Source organism: Chiloscyllium punctatum, chromosome 31, assembly GCF_047496795.1.
Source record: "Chiloscyllium punctatum isolate Juve2018m chromosome 31, sChiPun1.3, whole genome shotgun sequence".
Taxonomy (NCBI): domain Eukaryota; kingdom Metazoa; phylum Chordata; class Chondrichthyes; order Orectolobiformes; family Hemiscylliidae; genus Chiloscyllium; species Chiloscyllium punctatum.
In genome coordinates this window covers 76,653,760-76,667,595 of record NC_092769.1, presented here as the reverse complement: position 1 = coordinate 76,667,595, position 13,836 = coordinate 76,653,760, and the positions used below count along the sequence as shown (strand labels likewise).

At 48.7% G+C, this 13,836-nt stretch overlaps 1 protein-coding gene across 2 annotated transcripts in view; it reads right to left on the bottom strand.

Annotated features, from left to right (window-relative positions):
• Nucleotides 1–13,815, bottom strand: part of sf3b2 (splicing factor 3b, subunit 2) — a 36,012-nt gene extending 22,197 nt beyond the window's left edge. The window contains exons 1-6 of one of the 2 annotated variants that reach the window (XM_072551156.1): nucleotides 13,678–13,815; nucleotides 8,805–8,851; nucleotides 7,059–7,136; nucleotides 5,675–5,896; nucleotides 1,162–1,224; nucleotides 300–414 (exon numbers count right to left, since the gene is read on the bottom strand). In XM_072551156.1, the coding sequence (XP_072407257.1) occupies nucleotides 300–414; nucleotides 1,162–1,224; nucleotides 5,675–5,896; nucleotides 7,059–7,136; nucleotides 8,805–8,851; nucleotides 13,678–13,777 (625 nt within the window). In that variant the 5' untranslated portion in view covers nucleotides 13,778–13,815. The remainder of the gene's footprint in view (nucleotides 1–299; nucleotides 415–1,161; nucleotides 1,225–5,674; nucleotides 5,897–7,058; nucleotides 7,137–8,804; nucleotides 8,852–13,677) is intronic. The other variant, XM_072551158.1, reaches the window with a different exon arrangement.
• Nucleotides 13,816–13,836: the final 21 nt, after the last annotated feature.

Here is a 13,836-nt window from a genome sequence, read left to right as displayed (position 1 = left end):
GAGAGATTACCCCAAACCCCACCCCCCCAACCGAGGGCAGTAACAGAGAGATTACCCCAAACCCCACCCCCCCAACCGAGAGCAGTAACAGAGAGATTACCCCAAACCCCACCCCCCCAACCGAAAGCAGTACCAGAGAGATTACCCCAAACCCCACAACCCCCAACTGAGAGATTACCCCAAACCCCACACACCCTCCAAATGAGGGCAGTAACAATGAGATTACTCCCACCTCCCCCGAGGGCAGTTACAATGAGATTACTCCCATCCCCCTGAGGGCAGTAACAGAGAGAGAGTACCTCTTGCTCCTAAGGCTGGGCGTGGCCCAATCTCCATGGGTCTGGAGCCAGGGGGTCCTTGCTGCATTTGAACCATTTCCTGTTGATGCCTCTCCTGTTCCAGTAATGCAGCAGCCTGTCAGAGTCAGGAGATAAGGGGCAGATGTGAAAGTGAGCAGAGGCAGCAAGGACAGCCTACCAATGTGCATACAGCCCCCACATCAGGTTCAGCATGCTGATGGGCAGATACTGAGGGCACCCCCCCACCCCTCCCCAGCCCAGCCCCTGTCAAACACGGTGGGCACACACACATACCTCTGACTGAGTACAGAGAGCCCCCTACTCCCATTACTCAGACCCCATCCAACAGTCCAGTGAAACCAGACCCTCCACCCCGAACACGCCATTCCAGCCAGACACCCTCCAACCCGCTTCCAGCCAGGCTCAGAAACAGCGCAAACCCATTACCACCCCTGTCCCATTCCCCTCTCCCTCCAACCCTGTCAAACAGCGAGACCCAGACACACCACAAAAAACACCCCCCCTCACACACTCGACCCCCTCTCCTCGTAAATCCCAGGCTGCAATACACACACTATTGACCCCCTAGCATCTGAGCCAAGGTGGATTTCCTGCTCTATTCGTCAGACCCAGACACACAGAGCAACATCACATCACAGTCATACACCTCCCCCCCACCCCAACGGCTGTGTCACAGACTGCCGCACACACACACACACACACACACACACACACACACACACACACACAGCTCCTTTATAGACTGGCCCACCCACACCCCACTCTGTTCTCCCACGTGCCAGGAAACCCTCACTGTTGATGGGCCCAGGTGAGAGTTCCAGAGACTCTCCTGCAGCATTACCCGTTTCTGCTGCTCGAGCAGCTCCTGATCTTTGATCTGGTCATCAAACGTCCGCTCACCGCCCTGGAGAAGAAACAGGCCACAGATTGAGAAAAACCACCTCTGGCTGCTCCAGCTGACAGCTGCCTCCCATCGTACCTTACCAGACCACCAGGTCTGAATTCCTGCATCAGGAGCACTCACGATACACCTGACAATTAACCACAGGATGCCAATCGCAGACACATCAAATTTATCAGTCTCCAGGAGGCGGTAGAGAGCTATGCACTGGCAGGTCAACCGCAGACATTACAATGCATCAGGGAGGTAACAACTTACCTGAACAGGGTGTAGGTGTGCTCGCTGAGCTGTAGGTTTGATATCCAGACGTTTCATTACTTGGCGAGGTAACATCATCAGTGGTGACCTCCAAGTGAAGTGAAGCTGTTGTCTCCTGCTTTCTATTTATACCTTTCTCCTGGATGGGGTTCCTGGGGTTTGTGGTGATGTCATTTCCTGTTTGTTTTCTGAGGGGTTGATAGATGGCAACTAGATCTATGTGTTTGTTTATGGCGTTGTGGTTGGAGTGCCAGGCCTCGAGGAATTCTCTGGCATGTCTTTGCTTAGCCTGTCCCAGGATGGATGTGTTGTCCCAGTCGAAATGGTGGGTTTTTTTTCATCCGTGTATAGGGCTACGAGGGAGAGAGGGTCGTGTCTTTTTGTGGCGAGCTGGTGTTCGTGTATCCTGGTGGCTAACTTTCTTCCTGTTTGTCCTACGTAGTGTTTGTGGCCGTCCTTGCATGGAATTTTGTAGATGTTGGTTTTGTCCATGGGTTGTCCTGGATCTCTTAAGTTTGTTAGTTTTTGTTTGAGAGTGTTGGTGGGTTTGTGTGCTACTAGGATTCCGAGGGGTCTCAGTAGTCTGGCTGTCATTTCTGAAACTTCGTTGTATGGTAAGGTGGTTCGGGTTTCTGGCTGTGTTTGGTCTACTTGTCGTGGTTTGTTCTTGAGGAATCTACGGACTGTATTTTTTGAGTATCCGTTCTTGAATCCCTTGTCTAGGTGGTTCTCCTCTGTTTTCCTAAGTTCATCTGTGCTGCAGTGTGTGGTGGCTCGTTGGAATAGTGTTCTGATACGGCTTTGTTTGTGTGTGTTGGGATGGTTGCTGGTGTAGTTAAGTATTTGGTCAGTGTTTGTCGGTTTTCTGTATACGCAGGTTTGTAGTTCTCCGCTGTCCTTTCTTTCAACTGTGACATCCAGGAATGTGAGTTTGTGGTCGGTTTCTTCCTCCTTGGTGAACTTTATGCCTGTGAGGGTGTTAAATGTCTCTTCTATCTTGTTTTGTTTTGTGATGACAAAGGTGTCATCTACGTAGCGGACCCAGATTTTTGGCTTGATGGTTGGTAGGGCTGTTTGTTCTAGTCTTTGCATTACCGCTTCTGCTATGAATCCTGATAGCGGAGATCCCATGGGTGTGCCGTTGGTCTGTTTGTAGATTATGTTGTTGAAGGTGAAGTGGGTGGTGAGACATAGGTCCACTAGCTTCATGATGTTTTCGTTGGTAATGTGATTGATGGTGGTTGGGGTGTGTGTGATGGTCTCTTCTAAAAGTGTGGTCAGTGTTCCTTTGCCAGGTCGATGTTGATGGGGGTGAACAATGCTGTTACGTCGAATGAGATCATTGCTTTGTCTTCCTCTATTTTAGTGTTTTTGATGATTTTTAGGAATTCCTGGGTGGAGTGGATGGAGTGCTGTGACTCTTCTACTAGGTACTTCAGTCTTGCGTGTAGTTCTTTGGCCAGTCTGTAAGTTGGTGTTCTGGGTAATGAGACTATAGGTCTGAGGGGGGGGCTCCTGGTTTATGGATGTTTGGTAGTCCGTAGAATCGTGGGGTGTTGGTCCCGTCGGGTTTCATTTTCTGGAATTCCATCTTGTTTAATTGTCCGGAATTGTGTAATTTTGTTTCCTAGTTGTGGGGGTCGGGTCGAGCTCCACCTGTTGGTAGGTGTTGGTGTCTGCGAGTAGTGCAGTGGCTTTCTCGATGTAATCCCTTCTGCTCAGGATAACTGTGAGCTGACCTTTGTCTGCAGGTTATATAACGATGTTTTTGTCTTTTTTGAGGTTTTCTAGGGCTTTCTTTTCTTGTGTGTTCAGTTAGTGTGCACTGTGGGGTGAATGAGCAAACTGATCTTGGCACCGGGCTATAGGAAGCCATTCAATGTAGGGAGGCATTCGCAGGAAGGTAGTGGGATTAGGGGACGGCACAGTCACAGGGATATACACACTGAGCCACAGTCAGTCAGAGTTCACGCATCTGCTCTTGGCTAAAAGGCACTTTGAGAATCCTGTGATTACAGCCCACATACATCGTACTCACAAACAGAACTAGGGTAGAGATTCTGCTAGCAGCTAAATTAAGCAGATCCACAACACAGTCTGGATATCAGAATGGGGCAAATACAAACACAGAGTGGTCCACTCCAGCCCAGTAAGATCACAGTGAATCGGATTCCTCTCCACAGGTGCTGCCAGATCTGCTGAGTTTTTCCAGTCATGTGTGTTTCTTTTGCTGATTTACAGCATCTGCAGCTTTTTTGCAGTTTTTACATGACATTTCATCAGCTTTTCAGATTACTTGCTGTCCCTGCAGGCTAACATTTCGCGACTCACACGCACCCGGGCACCCAGATCTGCCCTGGTCTCAGAGTACTGCAATCTCTCATTTAAATATTGTTCAAAGTCCTTCCTGCCAAAATGGACAACTCCACATTTTTCCACAGTACTCCATTTGCCAGATCTTTACTCCCTCACTTCACCTACTGTTATCCCCTCACAATGTCCTTGTGTTCTCCACACAACTTTCCTACATATCTCAATAAATTTAACAACCAGCCCGTCAGCACTTTCACCTAGAACAAGGATGAATATGCGACACAAAGACGGCTACAGAAGAAATTAGTTTTGATTCACAGGACAAAAACCAGACATTGCTGGAAAAACTCAGCAACCGAGAAAGGCCACTGGATCCGAAACGTTAGCTTCAATTTCTCTCCATGGGCACTGCCAGACCTGCTGAGTTTTTCCAACAATTTCTGTTTCTGATTTGCAACATCCACAGCTTTTTCATATTTTTTTGGAAACACGGGATATTGGCTGTAATCCTGGGCAAAGTGGGAGCTGTACCACAGGGACAGTCGGTCTCCATCTGAACCGTGCGGGGACCAATGGCTCTGGCAAGTCATATAACTAGGGACAGTATAGCAGGACTTTAAAAGCAAATAATGGGGACAAGGGATCAATAAATTCACTTCAGAAGACAAGGAGACAGAGCCAGGTAGCAATTAAGGAAGTGCTGATCAGAGTCTGACAGGGACACTGACAGAGCAGGGCTGGAGATTCCCAAACTAAGAAAAAGACAGAAGTGAAGGCTCAGTAGCAGAATAGCATTCGTATAAAACAGATGGACTGACGGCACAACTAGAAATAAATATTATGATCAGTTAGTCATTGCAGAGACATGACTGAGATTGGGACCTGGATATTCAAAACCACACGGCATTTAGAGAGATGGGTAAGGGGGTGGGGTGGTGGGGTGGGGGGGTGGGGGGGGGGGGTGGGGAGAGTGACTCTGTAAATTAAGGATGGAATCACGTATCACATATGCGAAAGGGGAGGTCAGTTCTGGAGATGAGAATGTAGAATCGGTTCGGGCAAAGAGTGAGGAACAGTAAAGGTAAGAAGTCACTTGTGATATTGATTTATAAGCACCCCACCACCCGACAGTAACCTCACTATAAATGAGGATGTACACAAAGAAATCATGCAGCCTTTGAGAAAGAGGTGGTGATTTGAATTGAACATGTATGTCAGACTAATCCGAGTACCGGGGCAGCCTGGGTGAGGGGGCGCAGGAGTGTTTTCAGGATAGCTTCTTACAGCAGAAGATTCTAACGTCTCCCAGGCAGTAAACTTGGTAAAGAGCAACAAGGTAGAATTAATCTCAGGAAGGAGGAGAGAAAGACAGAGAGATGTAGCAAAACCCAAACAATCTGAAAAGGATTCAGGAAGCAAGTTGGAAAAATGGGTTGATTCACCATGCTGAACAGATATCCTAAATTAATCTAGTCCAATTTGCCAGCGGTTAATGCATATCCCTCAAAAGCCTTCCTATTCATCTTCCCATCCAGATGCTTTAACACAATGAGCCAAACAGCCTTCCTGTGTCCTGGAATTGCTATGACCCTGAGAAGCTTGGGAATGCTGCTGTGCGGTTTCAGCCATAGTACATAAGCACACCCTACATGCCCGCTTGCTCACACCTCCACACTGATTGGCAGTGCCCGCTCACACCTCCACCCTGACTGACAGTGCCCACTCACACCTCCACACAAACAGGCAGTGCCCACTCACACCTGCACACAAACAGGCAGTGCCCACTCGCACCTCCACCCCAACTGGCAGTGCCCACTCGCACCTCCACCCCAAATGGCAGTGCCCACTCGCACCTCCACCCCAACTGGCAGTGCCCGCTCACCTGCTTTACCCGTTCCTCCTGTTGGATTAGGATGGCTGCCTGCTGCTGGGCAAGTTTGAGACGTTCCTCCTCGGACAGGGCAGATGGATCGACCGAGGGCATGTGGAGGCGGGGGCCCATTCCAGCTGGGACAACCCCCATGGGGAAAGCCATCTGCATTCCAGGGGGGTGGGGCATGCGAGACAGCCCCATTGTGCGAGGGGGCAACTGCATCCCAGGCACCTGGCAGAAGGGGACAAAATGACAGGTTAGAGTTTTCTTGTTGCCCTAGTTAAGATGGCAGCTATGGAAACATCCCATTTCCCCCTGTTAAGATGGCAGCTATGGAAACATCCCATTTCCCATTGCCCCCTAGCAAGATGGCAGCTACGGAAACATCCCATTTCCCATTGCCCCCTAGAAAGATGGCAGCTATGGAAACATCCCATTTCCCATTGCCCCCTAGAAAGATGGCAGCCATGGAAACATCCCATTTCCCATTGCCCCCTAGAAAGATGGCAGCCATGGAAACATCCCATTTCCCATTGCCCCCTAGAAAGATGGCAGCCATGGAAACATCCCATTTCTCATTGCCCCCTAGAAAGATGGCAGCCATGGAAACATCCCATTTCACATTGCCCCCTAGAAAGATGGCAGCCATGGAAACATCCCGTTTCACATTGCCCCCTAGAAAGATGGCAGCCATGGAAACATCCCGTTTCACATTGCCCCCTAGAAAGATGGCAGCCATGGAAACATCCCATTTCACATTGCCCCCTAGAAAGATGGCAGCCATGGAAACATCCCGTTTCCCATTGCCCCCTAGAAAGATGGCAGCCATGGAAACATCCCGTTTCACATTGCCCCCTAGAAAGATGGCAGCCATGGAAACATCCCGTTTCACATTGAAGGTTAGAATCCCTACAGTGTGGAAACAGGCTCTTCGGCCGAGCACTTCCACACCGACCCTCCAAAGGGTATCCCCGCCAAACCCATTTCTCATACCTCTACATTTACTCCAGACTAATGCACATAACCTACACATCCCTGAACACTATGGGCAATTTAGAAAGATTGCAGCTGCGGAAACATCACATTTGGCATTGCCCCCTAGAAAGATGGCAAACATTCCAGGCTCATCACCAGGAGCGCTGTAGGCACTGCCTCATTTGGAAGTTTCCTATTGGAGGTTTGTGACATAAACGAAAGGTTGATGCAGCCTCCCTGCTTATCCAGCCAGTAGCCCAGCCTCAGACAGTGTGCCAGTGTGGGGTGAGACAAGGGCTGGCACCGAGAGCCAGTACTGGGCACCGTCTCAGGAGTAGTGAAAGTTGCTTACCCCTACAACACACAGAGTATGGGAAACACTGTCCCCAAGACCATCCCCTTCCACGTTGCAGCTCACCTGCCCTGGCAAGGGTGGCATTTGGTGCCCCTTGTCCATGTCATCACCCCGGTGAGGTCGGGTCAGGACCACCGCATTCTGTAAAGGCAAGAGGCAGAAAGTGAGGCTGTTATGCACCTTGGAGTCAACAATGTGACCCACCAAACCGAGCAAACCACCAACATCTACCAGGTAATCATCAGGAGTCCTCAGTGGGGGAAACATATACTGGAGCAGTACCCCCCACAAATGTTCAAAATAGACCTGACTGTATTCCTGAGGCTAGACACTGAAGAGACCCATTCACACTGGGACAGGACCACTCAGGGAACAAGTGCTGTCTACAAAACTCCACCAGGAAGGCGATGGCCTAGTGATATTATCGCTGGACTGTTCATCCAGAGACCCAGACAATGTTCTGGAAACTGGGTTCAAATCCCACTGTGGCGGAATTTGAACTGTATCAAAATCTGGAATTAAAAAGTCTAGTAATAAACATGAATTGATTGCCAATTGTTGGAAAAACACGGCCAGTTTACGAATGCCATTTAGGGAAGGAAACAGCCATCTTTACTTGGTCTGGCCTACATGTGACTGTAGACCCACAGCAATGGGTCAAACCATCTTCAGGCCAATTAATTAGGTTTGTCTGTATCTCAGATTAATAACCAAGGACATTCACAACAGTAAACAGCTCTTGAAAATTTTAAGAACAGATATAGTAGTTGATTTTGAAAATAATCGCATTGGATTAGAGAATAGTGTATTTAACAGCTGCCACAGGGAAAATGGATTATTAAGATGATAAAGAGTAGGGTACTTTAGACGTCTCAGTGCTATCAGATAAATTGTGAAAGGGAGGTCATGATTGACTGATATATTAGAGTTTGTTAAAGCAGTAATGGCTAAAGGGAAACCTGCAAACATGGTGTCGTTAGATTTCTAGAAGGCACATAACAAGACATTTCAATCATCATTTCAACGGTATAGAGTGTAACATTTTAGGGGAGAAGATTGCCTGGCTAATAGGAAACTGAATGAGGATAAAGGGATTGCTTTCTGGTTGGCGAAGTGTAACACGTGGTGTGCCACAGGGGTCAGTGTGAGAACCTCAACTTCTTACACTTTATATAAAATGACTTCACGAAGGGACTGAATGGATGCTGATGACACCAAGACAGGAAGGAAAGCTGGATGAAGATTTGGAGAATCTGCGAAGGGATTATAGACTGATAATGATGGAATAAAACACAGTTCAGCGTGGATTTGTCCACTCTGGCAAGAAGTATAGAAAAACAGCACATGATTTAAATGGAGAGAGGAGAGAGAAGGGGGAGGAGAAGGGCAGAAAAATACAGAGGGATCCGGGTGTCCTGGTGGATGACTCACAAAACATTAGTATGCTGGTGCAGCAAGTGATTAGGGAGAATTTAAGAATTAGGTGACCTTTATTAGAAGAGGTATGCATGTAAAAGTAGGAATGTTTTAGTGTCGCTACACAGGGCCTTGGTGAGCTCACATTTGGAGCACTGTGTGCAGCTTTGATCTTCTTAATTAAGGAATGAAATGAATGCATTAGACACGGTTCGATGCCAGAACATTCACAACCCTTAGGGGAACAGATTCACAATGTTCTGAGTGAAGCCAGTTGCCCTCCTGGAATCCTGTGATTGAGCTTCCCCAGCCAGGAAACAGTCTCTGAGCGCCTGTCGCTGGTGCAGGTGAAGAGGACTCTAACCAGGTTCTGGAAGAGGAGGCTACACTCACCTGTAAACTGTAGTTCTTTAGGCGCTCAATCAGCTCCTCCCGTACACCTTACAAAACACAAAACATACACAAGTATTACACAACTGAGAGGCTACAGCAGAGCAAGAAACTTGCCAGTACAACAGGTCCTTTACAAACAAAGTAGATGAATGTTTGACCTATTGGGGAGTGGAGGGTTGCATGAAAGTGGAGTGGGGCCTTACAGCTGGCAAACATGATCGCATTGAGTGACGAGGAAGGACTGAGGGGTGATGAGTGGTAACGCACTTCATTTCCCTCCTCCCTATGTAATTATCTACACCCCTCCTGCAAGTATCAGTCAGTTACGGGGCTCAGAGCTACAGCTACCACAGGGAATGAGTCCATCTGCACCGCACATCCCACCTGCCAGGACAGACCGCCCCTCCCCAATATTCACATCACAGCTCAAGAAGGATTGCTCTATAATACCCCGCACCATGCCCCCCACACCATACATGGAGTGTAGGATACACAAAACACAAGGCCAAGGGAACACAGTCACAGGAATATGCCATTCCTCAGATATCCAGGCCTCTCACTGTTACCTACCTTCAGAGAGAGGGTAGGTAACAATGTCAGAGTTCATTACTTAACAGAAAGTGTAACATGTACAGAATAGTCTACAGTATCAGGCTTGTGGAGGGTGGGAGGGTTGAAGAGACCTTGACGACAGTGCTCCAGTGGAACCTGACGATAACGGAACAGTAAAAAGGAGGTGCTCAGTTAATGTTTCAGAGGGTGACCTCAGTCAGCAAGAACACAAACTGTAATGATCATGGGTTCTGCTCTGTACTTCCAGGGGAGGCAGGTGTTTTCAAATCTCTTTAAAGGACATGGAGCATAGATACAAGAATGGAGCAGGTTGTTAAAAAATAAATCCCTCATTATGGGAATGAAATCTGCCATCTTTACCAGATCTGGCCTACATGTGACTCCACACTCTCAGCAATATGATTGGCTCTTAACCCCCCTCTGAAATGGCTGAGTGGGAGAGTCAGGAAGGGAGCTGACCTCCCTCTCCAAGAGAAGGTCACAGTGACCCTGCCAATGGTACTTACAGCTCACAATGGATTTTTAAAAACCCAAACACTCAGGAACTAAGGTTTGATTAATCGGGTTTGGGAATTGGCCTGTTCTTCCAGGATTGCCACAGAATTTTATATTTTATTTGAATTCATTCACAGGTCAGAAGTTACTGCCCTTAGCCCTAGCTGCCCCTCGAGGTGGTGGCAGGGAGTGGGCTGCCTTCTTGAACAGCTGCAATCCATATGCTGTAGGGACACCCCACAATGCCTTTCGGGAGAGAATTTCACGTTTCTGACCCAGTGACACTGAAGGAACAGCGATATATTTCCAAGTCACATTGGTGAGTGGCTTGGGGGGGTACTTCTCGCATGTATCTACTGCCCTTGTCCTTCTAAATGGAAGCAGTTGTGGATTTGGGAAGTGCTGCCCAAGGGGCCTTGGTAAGTTGTTGACAAAGTGGAAGTAAGGACTCCCAGACATAATGCTTCCCAACAACAAGCCAACATCTCAACCTAAAGACAAAGGACCACCAACAACTCGGCAGCATTCCCTTGGTACTAGTCCAAACAGGGATGGCAAATTAAGTCCTAGAGAGTGTACCCAAATGTGATGATAAAGTCTGACCGCCCTGTTCTCATTAAGGACATTCTCCCAGTAAATGTCACATCAGTGGCATCTCCCACCCGAAACAAAAACTCAGATTTTCACCACTGACAGACCATTCAGCCCTTTGAATCTGCTCCACCGCTTAATATGATCATAACTGATCATCCAACTCCTGCCTTCTCTTTGATCCCCTTCGACCCAAGAACATAATCTCCACCTGGAGCAAAGCTTGAAATACTGATGCAAAATAATATTTATAGAAGTAAAACGTTACATTGTTAGATTAGATTCCCTATAGTATGGAAACGGCCATTTGCCCAACAAGTCCACACCGACCTTCCAAAGAGTAACACCCAAACCCATTCCCCTGCCCGATCTTTACCCCTAACTATTGCACCTAACACTATGGGCAATTCACCTGACCTGCACACCTTTGGATTGTGGGAGGAAACCGGAGCACCCGGAGGAAACCCACGCAGACACGGTGCGGCGGGGGAAAATGTGCAAACTCCACACAGACAGTCGCCCAAGGCTGGGATCGAACCCAGGTCCCTAGCGTTGGGAGGCAGCAGTGCTAACCACTGAGCTACCATGCCGCCCAATGTGACTGGCCTCAAAGCAAGACAGAAACTAAAAGATGTTGGAGATCACAGCGGGTCAGGCAGCATCCATGGGGAGAGTTGATAAAACGTGGAGCTGGAAAGACGCAGCAGGTCAGACAGCAGCGCAAGTCACTGATTCAGGTCAAGACCATTCACCAGCTCTGAAGAGTCATCAAGACTTTAAACTTGCTCTCTCTCCACGGATGCTGCCTGACCCGCTGTGATTTCCAACACTTGTTGTTCCCAGTAAAGGTTCCAGCATCTACATGCTCCGACATGGTCTCAAAGCAACATTGCTGCCTCACAGCAAACATAAAAACTATTGATTAAAATCAAATCAGTAATCGTAAGTAATAAAATTCCATCACAACATTTAATGATATAATTTGAGTATTATTTTTCCAAGTGTTTTATCCTATAATTCACTAAAGCTCAGTTTGTTTACTATTTATTTTAGGACAGACTTTTAGAAACACTCATCAAACTGGGCTGGCACACTGGCTCAGTGGTTAGCACTGCTGCCTCCCAGCGCCAGGGACTCAGGTTCGATCCCAGCCTCGGGCAACTGTCTGTGTGGAGTTTGCACATCCTCCCCCTGTGTGCGTGGGTTTCCTCTGGGTGCTCCGGTTTCCTCCCACAGTCCAAAAACCTGCAGGTTAGGGTGGATGGGCCATGGGAAATTGTCCCATAGTGTCCAGGGATTTGTGTATTAACTGGGTTAGCTAAGGACAATATTAAAGTATTGGACACTCTGGAGGCAGGAAACATGCTTCCGCTGTTTAAAGATAAGGGGTAGGCCATTTAGGACAGAGATGAGGAGAAACTTCTTCACCCACAGAGTGGTGGCTGTGTGGAATGCTCTGCCCCAGAGGGCAGTGGAGGCCCAGTCTCTGGATTCATTTAAGAAAGAGTTGGATGGAGCTCTCAAGGATAGTGGGATCAAGGGTTATGGAGATAAGGCAGGAACAGGATACTGATTGAGGATGATCAGCCAAGATCATAATGAATGGTGGTACAGGCTGAAAGGGCAGAATGGCCTACTCCTGCACCTATTGAGAATGCAGGGTTAGGGTATGAGGGTGGGATGCTCTTCAAAGGGTCAACATAGTGAATTAGCCCACTTCCACACTGTAGGGATTCTTTAATTTCTGTGGGCAGAATGGTGGCACAGTGGTTAGCACTGCTACCTCAACAGCACCAGAGACCCGGGTTCAATTTCCGCTTGTCTGCATGGGTTTCCTCCGGGTGCTCCGGTTTCCTACCACAGTCCAAAGATGTGCAGGTTAGGGGGGATTGGCCGTGGGGAAACTGTCCCATAGTGTCCAGGGATGCGCAGGTTAGGGTGGATTGGCCGTGGGGGAACTGTCCCATAGTGCCCAGGGATGTACAGGTTAGGGTGGATTGGCCGTGGGAAATTGTCCCATAGTGTCCTGGGATGTGCAGGTTAGGGTGGATTGGCCGTGGGGGAACTGTCCCATAGTGTCCAGGGATGTGCAGGTTAGGGTGGATTGGCCGTGGGAAATTGTCCCATAGTGCCCAGGGATGTGCAGGTTAGGGTGGATTGGCCGTGGGAAATTGTCCCATAGTGCCCAGGGATGTGCAGGTTAGGGTGGATTGGCCGTGGGAAATTGTCCCACAGTGTCCTGGGATGTGCAGGTTAGGGTGGATTGGCCGTGGGAAATTGTCCCATAGTGTCCAGGGATGTACAGGTTAGGGTGGATTGGCCGTGGGAAATTGTCCCATAGTGCCCAGGGATGTACAGGTTAGGGTGGATTGGTCATGGGAAATTGTCCCATAGTGTCCAGGGATGTGCAGGTTAGGGTGGATTGGTCATGGGAAATTGTCCCATAGTGTCCAGGGATGTGCAGGTTAGGGTGGATTGGTCATGGGAAATTGTCCCATAGTGTCCAGGGATGTGCAGGTTAGGGTGGATTGGTCATGGGAAATTGTCCCACAGTGTCCTTGGATGTGCAGGTTAGGGTGGATTGGCCCGTGGGGGAACTGTCCCCATAGTGTTAGGTTCGGGGGTAAACGTAGAGGAATGGGTCTTGGGTGGGTTACTCTTCAGTGGGTCGGTGTGGACTGGTCGGGCCGAAGGGCCCGTTTCCACACTGTGGGGAATCTAATCTAAAGCTCCCCATCTTGCGCTCATCAGGACCAGGCCACAAGAAAACCAAATTTCAGGAGGGGAACACCAACTTATATTGGTGAGGACGGATGGTGCAGTTATTCAGTAATTTAAGTGACTTGCATTTATTTTTCCCCCCATCAATCGGGGCTGTGCTTTAATTGAGTTTAATTCATGAATTTAAGGGAATTCAAATGGAAATGAAATATTTTAATGATAAAACAGTGAAAATTGAGTACACATAAGATTGTTATTAATTAATTTAGGGGATTTAAAGTCCAGATTAAATATTTAATGATAAAATAGTGAATGTTAAATGCATGTGACATTTTTTATGCCTGTTTTTTTGCCGAGGCCCGGGTTCATCCCCCACCCCCCAAGGCCGGGGAGAGACGCCATGGGACGGGAGAAGCTCCACACTCGAGGCCGAGGCTTCAGGCGACGCTAGGCCCGAGGCCGGCTGAGCGGCGGATTCCGGTGAGGGTTTTACCTTGAGTCGGGTAGCCGATCTCGTTGAGCTTGGCCTGCAGTTCCGGGATGCTCCAGCTGCCGAGCTCCGGCACCTCGACCCCAGGAGGAGCGTCCGCCATCTCGGCCGCGGAAATGGCGCCTCCTCCTCCTCCTCCTCCTTCTCTCTCAACCAAACTCG